We start from the raw sequence: 20,500 nt of genomic DNA, 5'->3' as shown, positions 1-20,500 counted from the left end.
GGCTATAGCGCTGCGAACACTGTCCTTTGCAGGGGGAGAGGTACGCAGGGGGACTGGTCCACTGGAAGCCTGCCTGGGAGCTCTGCGATGCTGCCTGAGGAAGATGGCCGCCGGAGAGCTCTGAGGAGGAGTGGCCAGGAGATTACAGCCCAGCGACGCCAGCACACATGAGAGAAGGCGCGCTGGGCTGAGGGGAGGAGCGCTGAAGCAGGGAAGGCTGCCTCCCCTGCTAGTACTAAACCCCCGGGGAAGCCGGTTCCCCGCCGGTACTTACACCCCGGGGGCCAGCGGACACGCGGGGTATGCCTGAAGAGGGGGAGCCCGCCGCCGCTACTAGCGCCGCCGGTCTGTCCCCAGAGACCGGCGGCATGAAGACTGCATTATCCCCGCGTGCAGCGCTGACAGCGCTGCACGCGGCTTACCTGGCCCCTTCAGTCCGGCAGCAGTCCTTGGGTGGTCCCGGAGCCACGCTAGCACTGACTCCGGGGTCCCGCTGCGATCCCCGGATCAGTACCGGCGTCGCAGCGCCAGCGGGGCTGTTGGAGCGGCAGCATAGACGTCCAGATGGACAGTCTGATGCTGCCGCTCTGAAGACAGTAAAAATAAAATAATAAAATCTTCTTTTTTTTTTTTTTTTTTAAATAAAGAATAAAGCTTAGGGGCTGCTTATGCAGCCCCACTGCGCAGGGTGACCCGACTCCGGCTGGGCACCAACTAAAACTGAGGTGCCTGTGGTCGGGGCGGGGTATAGAGGAGGACGGACCCAAGTGCATCCTGGGAGCAGCAAATCTTTAACTGCGTGGTGCCCATGGATCCAGATCCAGCTATACCCCAAGGTCAACCCTGTGGACCCCCTATGGACCCTGAAGTAGAAATTAAGTGGTAAATGGGCCCCTTGGAGTGTCTGAATGCGCGATGGATGGTGTTGGTATGAGTTGGGTGCAACGTCAAACAAGAGGTGGTGGGTATAAGGATTAATGTAAAGGATAGGCCTGTGTGTGCGGACAGCTTTATTATTACACACCATTATGTAGGATAAGACACGGCCTCTCACCTGAATACAGTATCCCAGTTCAGCTGCTTGCCACGCCGAGTGTCTGAATTACGATCTAACTGTTGGACGGTCTCCTGGTCTCGAAGAAGACGCTTAAACTTATCAATTTCTTTCTAAAATGAAGAACAGAGATATTGTTTAGAGCTCAATTTAATGCATTTAAAGACACATTTCAGTCTCGGTGACCACTCATTTAGTCTCGTCAGTCTCTTATAGTCAGCGGCAGAGTTGATACTATTCTAACCATTAAGCTGGGAGTTTTTTTCACTAAATTTTTATATAAATATATTTACACGAAAGTCACATAATTCATATCACTATAAGAATATAGGATAATACTAAAACAAGAAAAGTATTATATGAAGTCATTGGGATTAACCAATATGAAAATAAGGGAATACACAATATTTAACAAATGAATAGGGTACGGATGGGATATAATGTTATATGCACACTACTAGTGGTCAGGGAACAGGGGTAAGTTACCCCACATGGGGTAAAAATGAAATTCCTGGGGGTAATGGACGGACAGCCGGGCATACATATGAATCATTCTCATATGCATGCCGCAGGCAGGTTCTAAGCTGGATGCCCTCTGAGATGTTATTACCAGCGGGCGCCCAGCTCCTTCCCTGCAGCGCCGCGTTAGCCGGAGGCTGGAGTTCTCTTCTGAACTCCAGCTTCCGCCTCTCTCCATGCGCATGACGTCTCTCCCATAGTTCCGAGGAGCAGCCGGGCACTACTATATGATTTCCTTCCTTTCAAATCAAGGGGGTAACGTCGGCCTATCTAAATATATTTTTGGGTAAAAGGTAAAAAAGTTCCCTGACTCTGCACTATATGCTCAACTGCAATGTCTAAAAGTAATGTAAGGGTTGGATTTAACCCTAATTGGAGGAAACAATTGTGATTGGTGGCCAAGAATTTGAAAGTTTTGGGCAGCCTGATGGTCAAGTTGGACTGTTTGAGAAAGCAGTAGATGAAAAATGTTACTAATGTGAACACATATTGAAATGTAAATGTGTATATGTCATTTATCTCGGCAGGTAGAACATGAGTGGTAAATCGGACGACTCACCCAACGACTACTACACTGCATGCATGACCTTAGATGGCAGTGTATTAATGGGAAGATAACAATACCTGATTCAGGGGCCCATTTATCATTTAATAATTAGTAGCACATGAATGCTCAACAACGTTGCCCATCATTGAGAATGCAGCAGTGTTTTAAATATTATGTGGTGAACATTTTGTATAAAGTAAGCAACTGATTATTGGATTTCTGCGGAGAACATCGTGGGACAAAAGGTGAGTATTGGATCTTTTTTTCAGGTACTTCCATAGGATACTGTACGTTGAGAAGGGGACGTGAACATCTGGCAGTAGGTGAGTATGTGTGAGTGTGTATGGATGTTATAAATCTTTATTTTCACGGTGTGTGTGTCGTGTTTTTTACACACTTCTTTACAGGTGAACTACACGTACCAGCGGCCCCTTAATGCTCCGAATGCCGGTACTTGTGGTTCTCCAAGTATCAGCATGCGGGGGAGCCTTGCTGGGACCTGTAGTTCCACTGTGAAGACAATGTGAATAATTCTATTTTTAATACTACATACAGGGCCTCATTCAGAGGCGGTCGGAGGAGGCAAGTGGTCGCTCATAAACTGGGCGGCCACTTGCATCCTGACCGCCCGCCTCTGTTGCGGTCGTTAACCCACAGCCTAACACCCACAGCTCTAACGACCGCTCGGGTGATGGTCGCGATGGTCAGAGACCATCGCGACCATCGGGGCTTTACGACAAGTGAGAGGTAGGGTAGGGTCTCACTTGTCGTAAGCCCCGGAGAGCTTCTGGCTCTGTCACTAGTGATGTCAGTGGGGCCTCCCCCAAATGGGAACGCCTCCATTTGGGCTGCCACCCCCCTGGCCCGCCTTTCAAACGGGGCGAGCTGTCAATCAATATCGACAGCTCGCCCCCTTTGGAAAGAGACCTGCTACGACCGGCGCTGTCGGACGTAGCGGGTCTCACGCATGCGCACGAGGGAGCCGGCTCCCTCGTGCGCATGCGCACTGGCAAAACATTGAGGCGGCAGTGCAGTCGTAGACCGTACGGCCGCTTCTGAATAAGGTCCACAGTCTCAACTTGCCACCCACCGCCCAGGGGTGGCGCGGATAGTCGCGGGCTATCAGCCAAGGACAGGGGGAACATCACACATTTTCCCCCCCCTATATTTAAAACCAGGTCTGCTGGTTCTTAAATTACTGTGGAACCCTGCTCATTTTGTTCCCCGTAATTTTAGGAACCAGGACAGGCAGGCAAGTCCTGGGCTGGTTAAGCTTTAGGAGGGGGACCCTATGTAATTTTTTTTATATTATTGAACCCGTTTTTTACAGGTCTTAACACACAAGCAGCCTGCACATATCTCACTGATATGTGCAGGCTGCTAGCTTGGGCAAGAGAGAAAACACTGCAATCTCGGGTGAGTAATCTCCTGCAAAACCTGTTACTCGGGGGAGATATCTCATTCTGCTTCACAACCGGATATCTCACTCTCAGCTAAACTCACTTCTTGGTAAACTTGAGAGTTTCAGGAGCCTCAAATCACCCGAGTTTCGGTTAAGCTAATCAAGTTGATAAAAAAGCAAACTCTCCCAGACTCCATTCTTAGTTAATTTAACCCCCAGAATCTACAGTTATCCGATCCCCCAGCACTTCCTAGTGAACTCTCACTATTCCATTCCATGTGCAGGAACTTCATCAAACCCCCTAGGTTCTTGCACACAGCTTCTCCTTCCACTCCTACCCTAGACTCTAGCCCAGGCTGCAGCCTGTCTTCCTGATATTCCCAGTGTGACTATGTCCTGAGTCTCCTTACACTTATCTGACCAACTGGGGTGCTGGACAATGCTGAATTGTGATAATCGGCTCTTCAACCATCATCCAGTCTTCTTCCGAACACCTTTTTACACATTGCTTGGCCCCACTACCAGAGTGTCATCGGGCTTCTCACCAGCGGGACCTATGGGCTCCCTGCTCCTGCCCTCTGTCCTTGATTGCCTGACTGTAGTCCTGGTCGCTAGACTCCATCAGTAACCATCGTTGGGTGCCTGCAGCGGACAACAACAATCTATGCCGACCGCGGCTGTGATCTGCATTGCTCGGCTCCCTTAGTCACTGGGTGTGTAGTGCGGAACCAGCCCTCCCACTCCCAGCTGCAGCTGATGGCTATGTGGCTCCAGTGTTCAACAAGCTGTGTGTCCTGACTTTTGGTGCCAGTGTAGGCTAAGCACAGCTCCCTTATATGCTGCGTTGTTTTCATTAACGTTATAATTCTATTTAATCGGGGGGCGTGGCTACGAGGAGTATGTGAGTGCACGCAGCTTGGTGCGCTCTCCTCTATCACTTATCCGAACCGCTTATCCTGACAGCTCTCCTGGGATTTCCGACTGCCTACCTGGCTGGCTGAAGGTGCAGTGAGTGTGGTGCACTGTTTGTCCGTGGCTACGGCAGCGGCTGTACCCGGCAATCCGAATCAGAGTGCGGAGGGGCCTGTTCACGTGTCCCGCTGGCGCCATCTTCTCCCAGAGCGTGGTGTCCCGGCGACTGTCTGACTCAGAGGCGCTTCTCATCAGCGGCAACAAGCGGGGCAGTCGTGTTAAAGGAAGGTATTCCTGCTGTGGCTGCGCGTGTGTGTGGCTTCCCTCAATACCCTGTATATTGGTTTGAGATCCCTGTCAGTGTGCAGCGCTGATATTTCCTACGCAGCGCTTCACAGGCTATGGTTGCCTACCCTTCACTATACCACCTGGCAACTGCTGTTATTGTCACAACTTTCCTCTGTGTCCCATACTACTAAGGAACAGCAGTCCGTATACTTCCTTTCGCAGCACTAGTATCTGTGTTATACAGTAATATACAACCAGACCCTCTCCTGATATACAATCTCAGGATGGGGAAGAATTCCGCGGCTGCGGCGAAGCTGGAAAAATTCTCCAGGGTACCCCCTGCTCAATCCACTTCTACTGCAAGGGGTGACAACTCTCCGCCTACATCTCCAGCAGAGTCGACAGTGTCGGCTGAGCCATCTGACGCTGTGCTGCAACGCGTTCTCGAGGCAGTGACTGCCTGCGAGACAAGGCTGTCAGAAAAAATAGGAAAAGTGCAGTCGGACCTCTCAATTATTCACCATGAACTGCAGTGCGTGCGTGAGAGAGTTGGCGAGGTGGAAACTCGCACTTCTACCCTGGAAGATAAGATATAACCTTTAGGTGTTCGAGTCAATTCTATGGATTCACAGCTCCTTTCTATACAGAGGAAAATGTCTGACATGGAGGGACGCCTAAGGCGAAACAATATTCGCTTCGTGGGGCTACCAGAGAAGGAGGAGGGTCCCAATCCGGAAAAATTCTTGGAAAAATGGCTGTCAGACACGTTTGGTCCTACTTCCTTCTCATCATATTTCACAGTTGAGAGAGCTCACAGGGTACCCTTTAGACCCATGCCGCCCGGGGCGCCGCCGCACACTCTAATTGCAAAGTTCCTGCATTATCGTGACCGTGACTCTGTTCTTAGACTGGCCCGCACTAATGGTCCCTTACATTGGAACGGGACTCGTGTCTCTGTGTTCCCGGATTTTGCTATGGAAATACAAAAGGATAGGGCCCAATTTATCCCAATTAAAAGGCGTCTTCGAGACCTTAACATTTCCTATGCCATGATATACCCTTCTAAACTCCGAGTGGTGGCAGATGGGGAAACCAAATTCTTTATGACACCGAAGGAGGCGGCGCTGTGGCTGGATCGCCGCAGACCCGCCAGAGAAGCATTGGCTAATGACTGAATCTGTGTTAGTTTGTGCTACATTAATCCCCTGCCATTGCACAGCCATTGCCTATTTGTTGTGTTTTATGCGATTTGTCAAAAAATGTTCCGTTGTTTATGTATAGACACAATAAGTATATAGACGGGTATTCTGGTAACAATATTGTTTACTTATGGTCCTACTTCCGACATTCAGTGACATATAATGTCCGGGTGGGGTAGCTATTTCGACCGTCTTTTGTGTGCCTAATTTATATAATCTTTTAGTGGTGGAGTAATATGTGTCACTCAGCTAGTTGGGTGTCGATTATTTGAACACTGTAACTTTTCAGATGGGTATTGTTCCCGGGGGTGGACTCCGTATAAGGAGGCCTCCATGTGCCTTGCTCTATTGCCATTATATATTTTGCTTCTTGTTTCTTTGTTTTTTAGTACGGTGATATATTTATTTCTATAAATTGTATTGCCTAGTTTAATTTGTTAGCGTGGAATAGGGCGTTCTGGTATAAGGTATGCCTAAGTTGGTTCTGGTGTACAGGGTGGGGGGTGGTTTGGGGGTTAGGCCCTTATCAGTTGGTATGGGAATTTCTACTATGTTTTTGTGTGTAATGGTTCTCTTCTGTTATGTGTGGTACCAAAGAAACCTTCTCCGTCTGTTGCCATGGCTGTTTGAATCTTTTAAAGATCATGTAAAATGACGGACTCGCAAAGGGTTAATATTCTCACTTGGAACGTGAGGGGTCTAAACGACAAAGTCAAGAGAGCATTGGTGTTTCGACAATTGAAACAGTATGCTTCAGATATAATTTGTTTATTGAAAACTCACTTAGTAGGGGGGAAATTGTTGTCTTTGAAAAAAACGTGGATAGGCTGGACATATCATTCTACACACACTTCTGCATCAAGGGGCGTGTCCATATTCGTGCGTAAAACTATCCAGTTCTCTATGGAACAGGTGCAGTGTGATGCCTGGGGCAGATATGTGTTCCTAAAATGTAAAATTAACTCTATGTCTATACTGCTGTTGGCATTATATATCCCTCCAACATACTCGCATGAAGTTCTAAAAAAGGTGGCAGAATTTATTGTCTTATTCCCGGACACACCTGCTATGTGCCTGGGAGATTTTAATAATATACTTGACCCATTGTTAGATAGGCATAGCAGGTCTGCTCCAGATATACGTGGGAGGTGCGCTGGGTTTTCAAATATGGTCCGGGGAATGGGCTTGGTAGATGCCTGGAGGACCAGATATCCTAAAGTGAAACAGTACTCATGCTTCTCATATACGCACTCCTCGTTATCCAGGATAGATATGGCTTTGGTTACAATGGGATTGCTGCCAAGGGTTCATAAGGTTATATATGAAACTAGGGGTATATCTGATCATTCCCCATTGACAATCAGTTTGGATATGGAGGGTTTACGGGGTCAACAATTCTGGAAATTTAACCAGTTCTGGCTATCACGAATGGGCAATGGAGCAGAGTTGGAGGCCGCTTGGACAGAATTTTTTCTATTAAATAGAGGCACTGTATCCGCTGATGTCCTATGGGATACATTTAAGTCTTTAATTCAGAGAGTTGCTAATTTAAAGTCTTTTTATAAAAAAACAGAATTGGATATGGAAGCTTCCTGCAAATCATTAGAATTAGCCTATATATCTGATGAATCAGACACGATGGTGTGAAGCCCAAAAACTATGGAAGGATTGCTTAATGGATAAGGCCCAATATAAAATTCTATTTAACTCGCATATACAATATGCAACAGGTGATAGACCTGGTTCGTACCTGGCCAATTTGGCTCGAATAGAACAGAAGTCATCTAATACTGTGGTTGAACTAGTTGGTTTAGATAACGCTACCTTTGTGCGCACCCCAGAAATTGCGGAGGAATTTGTTAGGTTCTATCAACAACTCTACAAATCTAGGTTAGCATATACCCAACCAGAACTGCATGATTTCCTATCTGACATTCCATTGACGACATTGTCCCCAGAGGCGAGGGTTTTTTTGGATGCTCCCTTGACACTGGAAGAAATTGTGGTGGCATTAAACTCATTTCGCAGTGGTAAAGCCCCAGGTCTTGATGGGATCCCCCTCGAAGTGTACAAAAAACATAATAAAATACTTGTACCCCATTTATTTGATATCTTTAATCAAATGTATATAAACAATACACTACCTAAATCAATGTCCGAGGCTTTAATAATTGTCCTACCTAAACCTGACAAGGATCCTACCAGGCCCGATTCCTACAGACCTATATCACTCCTTCCAACAGATGTAAAAATCTTAGCAAAAGTACTGGCCTCCAGGATTAATCAGGTTATTAATCAACTGATTCATCCTGATCAGACAGGCTTCATGTCTGGTAAGTCTACGGCAGTCAATTTACGTCGTTTATTTACACATTTACAATTACAAAGGGCAGACGCACAATCATCTGTTATTGTCTCATTGGATGCTGCTAAGGCGTTCGATTCGGTCGAGTGGTTGTTCTTGTGGGAAACTATGGAACGCTTTGGTATTGGCCCGGGCTATATTAAGTGGGTAAAACCTTTATATATGAACCCTGTAGCAAGGGTGTCGGTAAATGGCTTCACCTCTACGGCATTCCCATTGTATAGGGGACAAGACAGGGTTGCCCTCTGTCACCAATCTTGTTTGCTATGGCTATTGAGCCTTTGGCATGTATGATTAGAGGTCACTCAAACATTTCCGGGTTTCAGCTGGGTACTAGGGTAGATAAAATTGCATTGTATGCTGATGTCATATTACTATTCATTTCGCGCTATGAGATCTCTATGCCCACGGTCCTTGAAATTATCGACTTATACGGGAAATACTCAGGTTTACAAATTAATTGGGACAAATCTTCTATCCTTCCATTCAGGGGAACATGCCCCAAAAACCCTACTATAGTTCTTCCCCTGAAGTGGGTGGACTCGTTTAAATACTTGGGTATTTGGATATCCAATACAACGCAAAAATACTTATCTTTGAATGTACAACCGCAGATTGAATACCTTAGGTCCCGCGTCCCGGTATGGGGTAAATTGCCATTAACTCTAACGGGTAGAGTAAATATAGTCAAAATGGTCCTCCAACCTAAAATTCTGTATATTTTGAATCACTCTCCAGTATACATTCCCCAGAAATTTTTCAAACAGATTGATGGTCTATTATCCTCACTACTTTGGGTCAGTAAGATAGTTAGAATTAAATTAGACACTCTGACCAGATCCCGTGACAGTGGTGGCCTGGCATTACCCCTTTTTAAATTATACTACTATGCTGCACAACTTTCTCATATATGGGAATGGTTAAATGATAAAAGTTCTGAATCCCTGCCTGCCCTTGTAATGGCACAGTCCAAAACAGGTTTAACGCCATTAAACCTACTACTGAGTGATAACATACATATAGTGGATATCCCTTTAGTTAGGCAGGCCATCACTATTTGGAGACTTGTTTCACGTATAATGCAAGCAGAAGGCATAGATCCAGAAACCCCGCTGGCTCATGCTAAGTGCCTCAAGGAACTTCATGCTATCCAGGTTGGAGAGACTTGGGGTCAGTGGAAGGTAGTATCTCTGGGACAGCTATTCCAGGCGGGTGTCTTAAAATCTTTTTACCAATTGTAGCTAGAGTTCGGGGTCCCTAACCATTTTTTCTATCGTTATCTACAGCTCCGGCATGCTATTAATGCCCAATTCTCTGAGGTTCCTTTATCCATGCAGGAATCTCCTATTAAAACTCTATTATTATCGGTCAGTTCTGGTCGCTTGATATCTGTAATTTATAATAACTTATTGAGCAAGCATCATAGGTCTGAATTGGTATCCATAAAACAACAATGGGAAAACGACATTGGGGTACTGTCGGAAGATGATTGGAGCATAGCCCTTGCCAGTCCTCGCCTTGCTACTATGTCTGTGAGGTATCAGCAGATACAATATTTTATATTACATAGGGTATATATGACACCTGTCCGGTTATTGAGATTTGGTGGTAGAACGGACTCAAGGTGTCCCAAATGCAATTCCTCAGAGGGTACCTTCTGGCATATGTTATGGCTATGTCCTATAGTGAATTCGTTTTGGCAGAGTGTGATCAGAATTATTGTCTCTACAGGTGTGCCTCAGGACATTTTTACCCCTGCGGCATGTGTTCTGGCCGCTTTAGATGTAGACATTATTGACAAGCCTGTTGTGAGATACACTAATAACCTTTGCACGCTTGCTAAAGTGTGTATAGCAAGAGAATGGATGGCATCCTCTGGGTCTAGCCTTGAATCCTGGATATCTTTGGTTGGAACTGTTGCCGCACATGAAAAATTTGTTTACACTGCTAGGGGTATAATACTGAAATATTATAAAGTATGGGATAGATGGTTGGACTCTCCATTTGGTCGGTCGGGTGTGAGTTCTCTTTGCCCATGATTTGGTTTGCTCCAAGAATTATATTAGTCAGTCACTACTTCAAATGCAGTGATGTATGTGTTGACATTATTATTTATGTTGGAGGCAGCTAAATTTGTGTTTTCCAATGTTCATATGCGGAGGAAGGTGTTGTATGTAATGCTATTGATACAGATAGAGGAGAAACCACACATGTATGTTAAGTATTTTAATTGTTTAAAAGCAATTTTGTAATGTTTACAATTGCTTCAATGTTGTCAACTTTTTTTTTTTGTACATGTCAGAAAAACTACAATAAAAATTTATTGGATTTAAAAAAAAATAATTCTATTTAATCATTCTTATTAAAATAGTTTTTTTTTTTTCACTTTCCTTTTATTTAACATTTGAATCTTTTTGTAAAAAGTGCAAATAGCTTGTACTGTTATAGTAATTTCTATAATATAATGCTATAAACACTTTTTAGTACTCTATATTAATAGAAAGTGTGTCTAAGCATGTGTATGTGTGTGTGTGTGTGTGTGTGTGTGTGTATGTATGTACGTAAGTGTTGTTGTATACTGTGTCTAAGTATGCTTGAGTGTTTGTGTGTGTATGCATGGGCGTAGCTATAGTGGGTGCAGAGAATGACATAGCTATGGGTCCCAGAGGCTTAGGAGACCCCGGACACAGTTCATATAGTTGTCTACCAAGTTCCCAGAAATGCCTGCTAAGCAATTGGGTCTGACCCGTTGCCAGACCTAAATGAAGTGACATTCCTGTTTCACTGAATAACGTGTAGTGGATGTTATAAACGTAAAGGGGCCTGTAAGGTGGCATAATCTGAACTGGGCACTGTAATGTGGCAAAAATATGAACTGGAGGCACTACAGTATGGCATAATATGAACAGGGGATACTGTAATGTGGAATAATATGAACTGGGGGCGCTATGATTTTGCCGAATTTGATACATGAACACTGAAATGTTGCACTGTATGAACTGTGGGCACTACAGTGTGGTATAATATGAAATGGGGCACTACAATGTGCATGGCATAGACTGAGGACACTTCAATGTTACAAAATATGTACTGGGCACACTCTGTGGCATAATGAGTACTGGCAGTACTAAAATGTGGCATATTGATCTAGTACACCTAGTACATTGTATGGGGCATATAATGAACTAGGCACCTGATTTCAACTATTGGTTCTGTGTGTAAATTAATGCCATCAACACTCATTTCCTGTATGGCAACGTACAGTAAAACTAGTGTTCATTCTAGAACTCTGCACCTGTCACACCCCGTGCAGTTCCTCTTTCCTGCCTGGGGTGTCGCTCTCTGGTGCTTCTAGCACACTCTGGTCTGTATCTCAGCAGTTTGTTGCATCAGCTGGGTAAGCTAGAAGCACCAGAGCAGCAAAGCCCAGAGCAGCAACCAACCTCAGGCAGGAAAGAGAAACTGCATGGGTTGTGAGAGGTGCAGGGTGCTTGAATAAACACTAGTAAACAATAATATAACAAATACATATAGTAATGAATCCATCAGCATTTTATTAAAACCTACTCGTCTTTCTGTGGCCTTGTCTGTTTCCAGCTGTCGGCAGCAGAGCAGGAGCTCATGTAGAGCTAGACTCATGGTGCTGTAATCAGAGACTTCACGGAGCAGCCTGGAGATGCAACACCACCTACAATAACAATGAACAAATCTTAGGGCATCTATTATTATTATTATTATTATTATTATTATTATCATCATCATCCTTGATTTATATGGCGCCACAAGGGTTCCGCAGCACCTTACATAGTACATAAGCAAATGAACACACAGAAAATAGTTATTAACAGTACAAACAATACAGGACAAACACATGATTTATAAACATTGCAGCATAACACTTAAATAAGCAGCATGGTGTCAGCAACCAAGTGTTAGGTGCTGTTGTAAATTAAAATAGAAGTAAGGGAAGGAGAAGCACATGGAGGAAAGAGGGCCCTGCTCGTGAGAGCTTACATTCTAAAAACGGGGCAGACAAACAGGGTGACACAGATGGGCTGGATTGTAAGAAAGGAACATGGAGTAGTGGGTTAGGATGAGCGCTGGAAAGCTTTGAGGAAGAAAGGGGTTTTGAGAGTCCATTTGAAGATTAGGCGCCAAGAAGCAAAGTTATCAGAGAATTTTGACCCAAGTCCAGGGGGACTAAAAAAGGCAACTACTCAAGGAAGTTGGAAGAAGCGACAGATATGTGCACTGAATGGAAATAATGAAATGGGAGAGTTTAGAAGGTAAGAGTAGGTGGGAGTGACCAAATGATAGAAGCACCCCAACACTGTGGCAACCTCCAGTCCAGGGAGCGTGAAAGAATGTGAGGCCCCCAAAGGAGATAGCTGCAGGAGCAGCGGTGTCAGATGGGTAAATCCAGGATTTGGTGATGGCTGGGAAATTCAAGGAGTTGGAGATAAAACCGTCATGGACGGGGACCAGTTAATTATAGACAAAACTGTCTTTCCAGAGGAGACAGGAGAGAGGAATAGGGTTGGGAGGAGAGAGAAGGAAACTGTCAGGGTTGCTGTGGTGTTGAGATTGATTTAGTGCAGGGGGATAAAGAGAGTGTGGGTATGTGGTGGGCTTCTGAATGAGGAAGGGTGACAGCAGGTGGTGGCCAAGGTGGAGGTTTAGTTTGGTGTGGGTTAAGAAGAGGTGTAACTTGAAGAATTGGGAGGGTGCAGTGCTTAGGAGTTATGGGAGACGCGGCGGAGAGTACTAGATGGGATAAAGAGAGACAGAGGAGAGGAAGGAGGGAGAGGAGAAGGTGGAGGAGACTATGAAGGGAGGAAAGAGATGGGACCTGGTGGTAGAGGAAAGTATTATGTAGCTTCTGAGTAATGCGGGGAGCAGAAGAAAAGAAAGACATATGGCCTGATTCAGAGCCTCTCGTAAGTGGCAGTACGCTCGTTCCGAGCGATGTTTGCACATCTGCGCATGCGTACGGTTTTTAATACGCATGCGCGAACCAGTCAGTGCGGCCAAAAATCGTTTGTTCGCTGTATATAGCGAAGGCCTGCTATTTTGAGTGACAGGAGGAGGCGTATGTGGGTGGTAACAGGGGAAGGTGCTGGAAAATGGGGAGTGGAGATCAGAACGCAGGCGTGCCTAATGGTCAAAGCGGGCATTTTATGGGTGTGCATAATTAATACAGGAGCGTCATTGACCACGTCACTGGGTTATTTTATAGCCAGAACTGCTCGCAAAATTGTGGTAGCAAAAACCAACCACAAGAATAGCGAGCAGTTCATACGATGTTCGATGTACTCGATTAATCTAATAAATAGCGGACATGACGTATGATGCGAGCGGCCAGGGGGCGTATTTTTCAAATAAACGTCCGCATGTTTTGTTCGCTCGTTCAGACATGGAGGCGGCAACAGACCGCAAGGAGCGAACGGTTCATTTGAATAGCCACCCACTTTTTCTGAACGAACGAGCGGCCGCTTACGAGCGGCTCTGAATCAGGCCCATAGTGTAGATGAGGGTATTGGGAGACAAACAGTAGTAGTGATAAGAGTGAGGAACAGTACAGTTAAGATGTTAAAAAAAAAAATCAGAAAAGGAAGAACAGTGCTGGTAGATGTAAAGGCATAACTACAAGAGTACAGTATATAATAAACAAAATGAGATTGGAGCTGTTAAAGTTGAAGGACTTTAAATTAAGGATAAAGAATTTTTTTTTTTTTAAATAATTTTTATTGAAACACTGCACATATTCACATTCAAATATTTCAGTACAATGACTATAAAAACATCAGTTATGTAATACAATTACATAGTATTGTCGTTGTATTCATAAAACAATGAGATCATATAAACCATATAACTGCACTATTTTGTCAAATGCTACATAGTACAATTTTCGTTATAGTATATTATATTTTTCAACTGTAACACAATACAATTCTTCAAATAATATTACAAATTTTCAATATCCACACAAATACAATCAATATCAAATATTGGCTAAAAAGAAAATAGAGAAAAATAAATAGAAACTCTCACTTGGTTGTTTTATAGTCAGAACTGCTCGCAATATAGTGGTAGGAAAAACCAACCACAAGAATAGCGAGCAGTTCATACGCTGGTCGATGTACTCGTTTAATCTAATAAATAGCGGACATGACGTATGATGCGAGCGGCCAGGGGGCGTATTTTTCAAATAAACGTCCGCATGTTTTGTTCGCTCGTTCAGACATGGAGGCGGCAACAGACCGCAAGGAGCGAACGGTTCATTTGAATAGCCACCCCCTTTTTCTGAATGAGCGAGCGCTAATTGCGTCCGGCTCTGAATCAGGCCCCTGGTTCCTTCCATATTCAATATATTTAGTGACCAACAGAAGTGGTATCTATTGGAGGGTTGTTTTCAATGGTTTGAAGTGTGTACCATGAGGTATCTTTCACACTGTTATAAATTTGCCGTCGCATTTCCAGGGACAAAGGGATAAAGTATTCTTAAAGATGTACAGGTGTTAAACAATGATAGATACTACAGTGGTATAGAGAGAAAGGGACAGTGGTACAGGAATTATATAAACAGTGTAGAGTAAAAAGAAAATGCAGGCTTAGCGTAATATGTTAACTGAAATATAGAGGGGGGAGGATTTAATTGTGCACGATGGACGCAATGTTCTGGAGTGGCACATCACATCCATCGGCATTGCAAATTTTCCCTCTTTACAGTACTTGGCATATTTGACAATCATAACTTTCACCCTTAATGAGAAGAACAAAATACATTTCTTTGGGGTGTTTTTATTTTTTTCATGGATAGACAGAGCTTTTATTTGGAGGCAAACTGGAACAAATGTTCTATCAGCATTACCAAGCGGAAAGCAGTTCTCTACAACGGTTTCCATCATTAACCTCACAATATAATTGGTAAGTTCTCATGACATGTGTGTGGTTGGTCATGTCCCGATGTACTTATGGGGCCCAAATATAAAAGTGTTCATTTTAGTTTTAAACCCCCCTTTGGGTGGGGATGGTGATATTTCTCCAAATTTTAAAAATTCATCATCACAAACTCCCCAGCCAGCTGCTCACTTTGCTCCTAGATGGTGTGGTATAAAAGAGTGACAGGCAATAGGTCGACATGGTCAAAAGGTTGACTGACAAGAAAAGTCTAGCGTTCCCGCTAGGCTGTTTTAGCGGGGTGCCGCACCCTGACCTATTTCTAAAGGGCAAAAAGTACTGTACCCTCCGACGCGGCGCTGAAACAGCCTGCGGGTGGGGAAAATTGCGGTGTAGCAGTGTAGCGCATGTGCCCAGAATCCATTCACACTGACAGCAGCGCTTGGGGGCAGCCCTGTATGTCTGTAAGTGCCGGGCACGCCACCAAGAGTGATGAAAAGGGGGATGTGTCTTAAAGACATGCCCCCTTTTCACTGACCACACCCCTTTTTTTGGATTCAGGCAGATGTGCCCTTTCTCTAGGTCCGGCAGAGTGAACACTAAAGTCGACAGTGCAAAAGGGTGACAGGTACAAAAGGTCGACAGAGACATATGGTTGACAGAAAAACAGTCCACTTTTTTTATTTTGTATTTTAAGCCTAACCCGAACCCTCCCCCTGGTGCCTAACCCACCCCCTGGTGCCTAACCCTAACCTTCCCCCTGATGCCTAACCCTCCCCCTGGTGCCTAACTCTAATCCTCCCCCTGGTGCCTAACTCTAATCCTCCCCCTGGTGCCTAACTCTAATCCTCCCCCTGGTGCCTAACCCTAACCCTCCCCCTCAGGGCCGACTCCAGGCATGTTCCACCTGAGCGGCCGCACAAGGGCGCCACCTACAGAGGGCGCCGATTTTCTACCAGAATTTTCCTTGGCTGGCCCGGCCCTGGCTGTCACTGTCATGCCGGGCTCTGCCCAGCCTGACGGTATTTGGAGGCATGCCTCCAAACAACGTCACATAGGGGGCGTGGCCTATGGTAATTAGGCCGCGCCATTTTCAGTTACGCACGGCTAAGCCGCGCGCGATGTAAGGGCGTCCATTAAGGAACCGGCACAAGGTGCTCTAACCCCAGGAGCTGGCCCTGCTCCCCCTGGTGCCTAACCCTAACTCTTCCCCTGGTGCCTAAACCTAATCATAGCCTAATGTAACACCCCAAATTTATGGGGTAAAGCTAATGATAGGTGTAGTAATCCCTAGTTCTTCCTTCTTTACAGAAAGGTAAGCACATTGCAATTTGGTAAGCTGTGTTGATAGGTTTATTTAAGGTTATTGAAAAGATCATTTACTATAAATCTTCCTTTACATTTACTTTCACAACACACATAACATCAAATCCCATTACAATAACATTTGTATTTTTATTTTAGAGGAACTCAGCAGCTCGTGGAATCACTGGATGCACCTGGATCCCTGTGGAATCCCAAAGGTTACTATATTTGTCAGTTCCTCCAATCACATCAAATATAACATTTACTCAATGTAATATTACTATTCTATATATTGTGACTTAACCATTAACGTTGTACTCTAACTTAGTATTACACTGCACTAATAACAATCAGGTAAGTAAAATTTCCCCAATAAAAGTCTAGCGCTTTATTGTTGGTGCACAATTAGTTCCCGGAAAGGTAGGGTTGTTATACGTTGGTGATCACTTACTCTTACTCTTTTCTGTATTTGTTCACTAACTAGTAACGTCCGATAAGTTTAAGAGGGGTATTCAATATGGGAGCGAAAAGTCTGTGCTGGACTTTTCGCTCCACATCGGAGATTTTCATGGGATAAAGTATCGGGCGCACGCCCGCTTTATCCCCGTATTCAATTTAAAATCTACGAAAACGGGACCCGGCGAAGTAGGATCAGCGAAAAAAACGAAATTTACCTGGAATAAAATTGTAGGACCCCCCCTAAAGCTGTAAAAACATGGGGGAATCACTATGGGTACCCCCGTTTTAGCCTGCAAATGAAAGTCGGGGTTTTAAATAGCGGCTGCAGGTGTTTTTTTCCCGACATTGAAGAAGTGATGCAGAAGAGCACTTAGATTTTTTTTTTTTTCGTTTTTTTAAGTGGTCCCATCAAATTTGGGGTACATGAAAATGGGTACTAGCATATTTTTAAGTCCCTAAAGTCTTTATTTAAAAATTCTGCAAATATACACCTGCCTCTAATAGCCTATTCTAGAAAACACCTGCCGCATACTTGCAGAATAGCCCTGAACCTATTTCCCTATTTTTAAACACTTTTTTCCCATATTTTTTTTTTTCACCCCAAATTTTCAATCATTCTTTTGGGGTGTCCCTATTTTTTTTTTTAAACTTTTTTTGAAAGTTTATTTTAAAATGACATTCCCAGGGTTGCAGGCTATTTTTTTTTAAGCCTGCACCCCTAAACCCCAATTCTGCACTTTTTTTTGCCACCTATTCAGTAGTGAAAAGTTATCCCTGTTTTTTTTCAAAGACTTTTCGAACCTGCGAAAAGTCTTTGAAATTGAATACGGGGATAATTGAAATCGGCGTAAAGGACCTTTTCGCTCCAAATTGAATACCCCTATAAGCCTGATTTCCACTGCCAGCGACTTTTACTGTGGCTTAGTTCGGTTTGTGTCAGCTTTCTACCAGCTCCCGACTCTGTCCACGGCTTTTTGGACCTTCTTTCAGATAACAGCAGGGTGACGCGTCTCTCTCCCTGTCAAGCTCACCTCCGGAACTGCGCAGTAGCCCTGCGTACAGGTCCTTAAAACTGCCTCCCTTCACTGTTGTCCAGAAGGCGGCAGTTGTCACTGGGCAGCCTCTCCCAGCTCTGTTACTGGCAACTCAGAGCCGACCATCGTTGTACCACTAAGTCACCCAGCGCAGCTTTCACCAGGCCAAACGCCGCCTCAGCACTGTTCAATGGCCGGTGAGTCTCTACCCATGTCCTGGACGCTTTCTGCCGGGACCGTGAGCTCGAGCAACCAACTGTCATTATCAGTCACCTGTCCGTCCTGCCCACACGCCCGCCTCTGCAGCCGTCCTCAATGTCCACTGTCACCGATGCCAAACAGTGCAGAGCCGCATGCATATACATTACATTATATTCAAACACTAGGGCATACTAGCATAAGTGGTACTTTCAGTTTCTGGGGTACCACACTAACCCTAACCGTCCCCTCTGGCAGCCTAACCCTCCCCCAAGTGCCTAATCCTAACCCCTAATTTTAAAAACGTTGAAAAAAAAAAAAAAAGTAATGTGTCGAACATTTGAACATGTTAACTTTTTATCCCCGTCGACATTTTGTCCATCAAAATATTGCATTTCGACCATTTGGTGTCAACCTTTTTACTGTTGACCTGTCATCCAGATACCGCTCTACATGTGGATGTGAAGGCGCTGCTTTGTCTGCTGGATCATACTATGCATGCTTTAGTAATGAGTGTTTCTGCTGAGAAGAGAAGGATGATGCTTTTGTCCTGTGATACAAAATGTGACATGAACATCAGGGATCCGGCCACAGACAGGTGGGGCAACCATCATTGTATCCCCTGAGCTCCAGCAAACAAAAAAAAAAAACTGGCCACTGGAGACAATAGGGCCAAATTTATGAACCATAAAAATGATAGATTTGTACTTGTTCCCTAGTGCTTATGGAGGTGCACACTTATTTCAGTGCCATGGAACTGCCCCCGAAAAAGCAAACTGCAGCTGGCTTTGCAGATACACCTCAAAATGTGCCTGATGTTATGTGTGGAACACCACTTCAAAGAGAGCAGGCCCAAGTGCTGGGGACATGTGAGGCGATTCGCATTATCATAGGCCATAATGATGTCATTTGCAGCAAATGAAGATCTGGAATGCTGACCAGGGGAACCCCAGCATTTGAAAGCTATTGGACCACATAACATAAAAGAAGAGGATATCAGAATGATGACAGCTGATCGATCAGGTGAAAGGCGAGTTACCTATATGCGAGGCTTCAAGTTCATTCCGAGGAGGGAGGAGCACAATGGCTTAAAATGCCCATGCAGAGAACCCTCTCTTGATGCAGTACCCAAATACATCTATTCAATTCTGAATGAAAGTTGCATAATAGATTCCAGAATAGGATTTTGAATTAAGGCATCCTAAACTGAATTGGCTCCCATGGGGCCAGGTTGTTTCTTTCAGTCAGGTGACCACCTACAAAATTCTGTGTAAGCACTACTTCATTGATCTGCAGACTTGTCAAAGAGACCAGATATGAGACTCAGGAGAGGCCACTCTATCTGAGACATCATAAAAAAGGCCTAGAGCTACACAGAATGCATCAAGTGATATCACCTTACAATGCCCACTTGCTGCTGGGAAGGACCCAATAATAGTCTTCATTCTAGCACCCTGCACCTGTCACAACCCGTGCAGTTCCTCTTTCCTGTCTGGGGTGATGCTCTCTGCTCTGGTGCTTCTAGCACACACTGGTCTGTATATCACAAGGTTTGCTGCATCAGCTGAAGCATCAGAGCAGAAAGCGACAAACCCCAGGCAGGAAAGAGGAACTGCGGGTTGTGACAGGTGCAGGATGCTAGAATTAACACTACAATAAGGATGGCTTTAGCTTAAATAAAACTAGCAGCTCTCCTTTATATTTCAGAAATGTTTACATTCTCCATAAAACCTGTATGGCAAATTAACCTTTAAAGTTCCTTCAACAAAGGCCTAGAGGCTTGTGCAGGCCAAGAGGCCTATTTGTGAGCTGCGAAGCACCGGAATAAGCCCTGAACTACCTGCGCAAGTGTCTGGGGTTCATTGGCTAGAACATGCGATCCGGTGTCCATAATGTCAGGTCAAATATATATAGCTGGTGATATTATTATTAAAATACCTGTGGACAAATAAGATCCCTAGCACTGCTTCAAGCCACTTTCCCTTAGAATTCAGTACTCTCACCAGCCCTTGGTCCAGCTAGTAGGGACTTCACGTGTAATTCACGTGGTACTGGAGCAGATGCACGATGAACCAGGTATGAAGCTGACAGAAATACAATGTAGAGTCCAGTTAACAAAACGACAAACCAAGGTCAGGGGCAGGCAGAATGTAAAAACAAGACTATTCGAGGGTGGTTCAAAAAGTAATGTAACAAGACCTCTCACATGTGTAATGTTCTCTATTTTATTCTAATTTCCCGCCAAGCCAGAGCAGGTAGACCACTGCTTCCCCTCACCGCCATTAGACTGCGCCTCATATCAGTCATACTGACCC

At 44.7% G+C, this 20,500-nt stretch overlaps 1 protein-coding gene across 3 annotated transcripts in view; it reads right to left on the bottom strand.

Annotated features, from left to right (window-relative positions):
• The window catches only part of ATM (ATM serine/threonine kinase), a 245,664-nt gene that overhangs the window by 223,083 nt on the left and 2,081 nt on the right, over nt 1-20,500 (bottom strand). For all 3 annotated transcript variants that reach the window (XM_088456725.1, XM_088456727.1, XM_088456726.1), the window contains exons 2-3: nt 11,854-11,974; nt 1,055-1,167 (exon numbers count right to left, since the gene is read on the bottom strand). In XM_088456725.1, coding sequence (XP_088312851.1) covers nt 1,055-1,167; nt 11,854-11,925 — 185 coding nt within the window. In that variant the 5' untranslated portion in view covers nt 11,926-11,974. The remainder of the gene's footprint in view (nt 1-1,054; nt 1,168-11,853; nt 11,975-20,500) is intronic.

The sequence above is a fragment of the Taudactylus pleione genome, unplaced genomic scaffold (genome assembly GCF_031769625.1).
Source record: "Taudactylus pleione unplaced genomic scaffold, aTauple2 ptg000711l, whole genome shotgun sequence".
NCBI classification, from domain to species: domain Eukaryota; kingdom Metazoa; phylum Chordata; class Amphibia; order Anura; family Myobatrachidae; genus Taudactylus; species Taudactylus pleione.
This window is presented reverse-complemented; position numbering and strand designations above follow the sequence as displayed.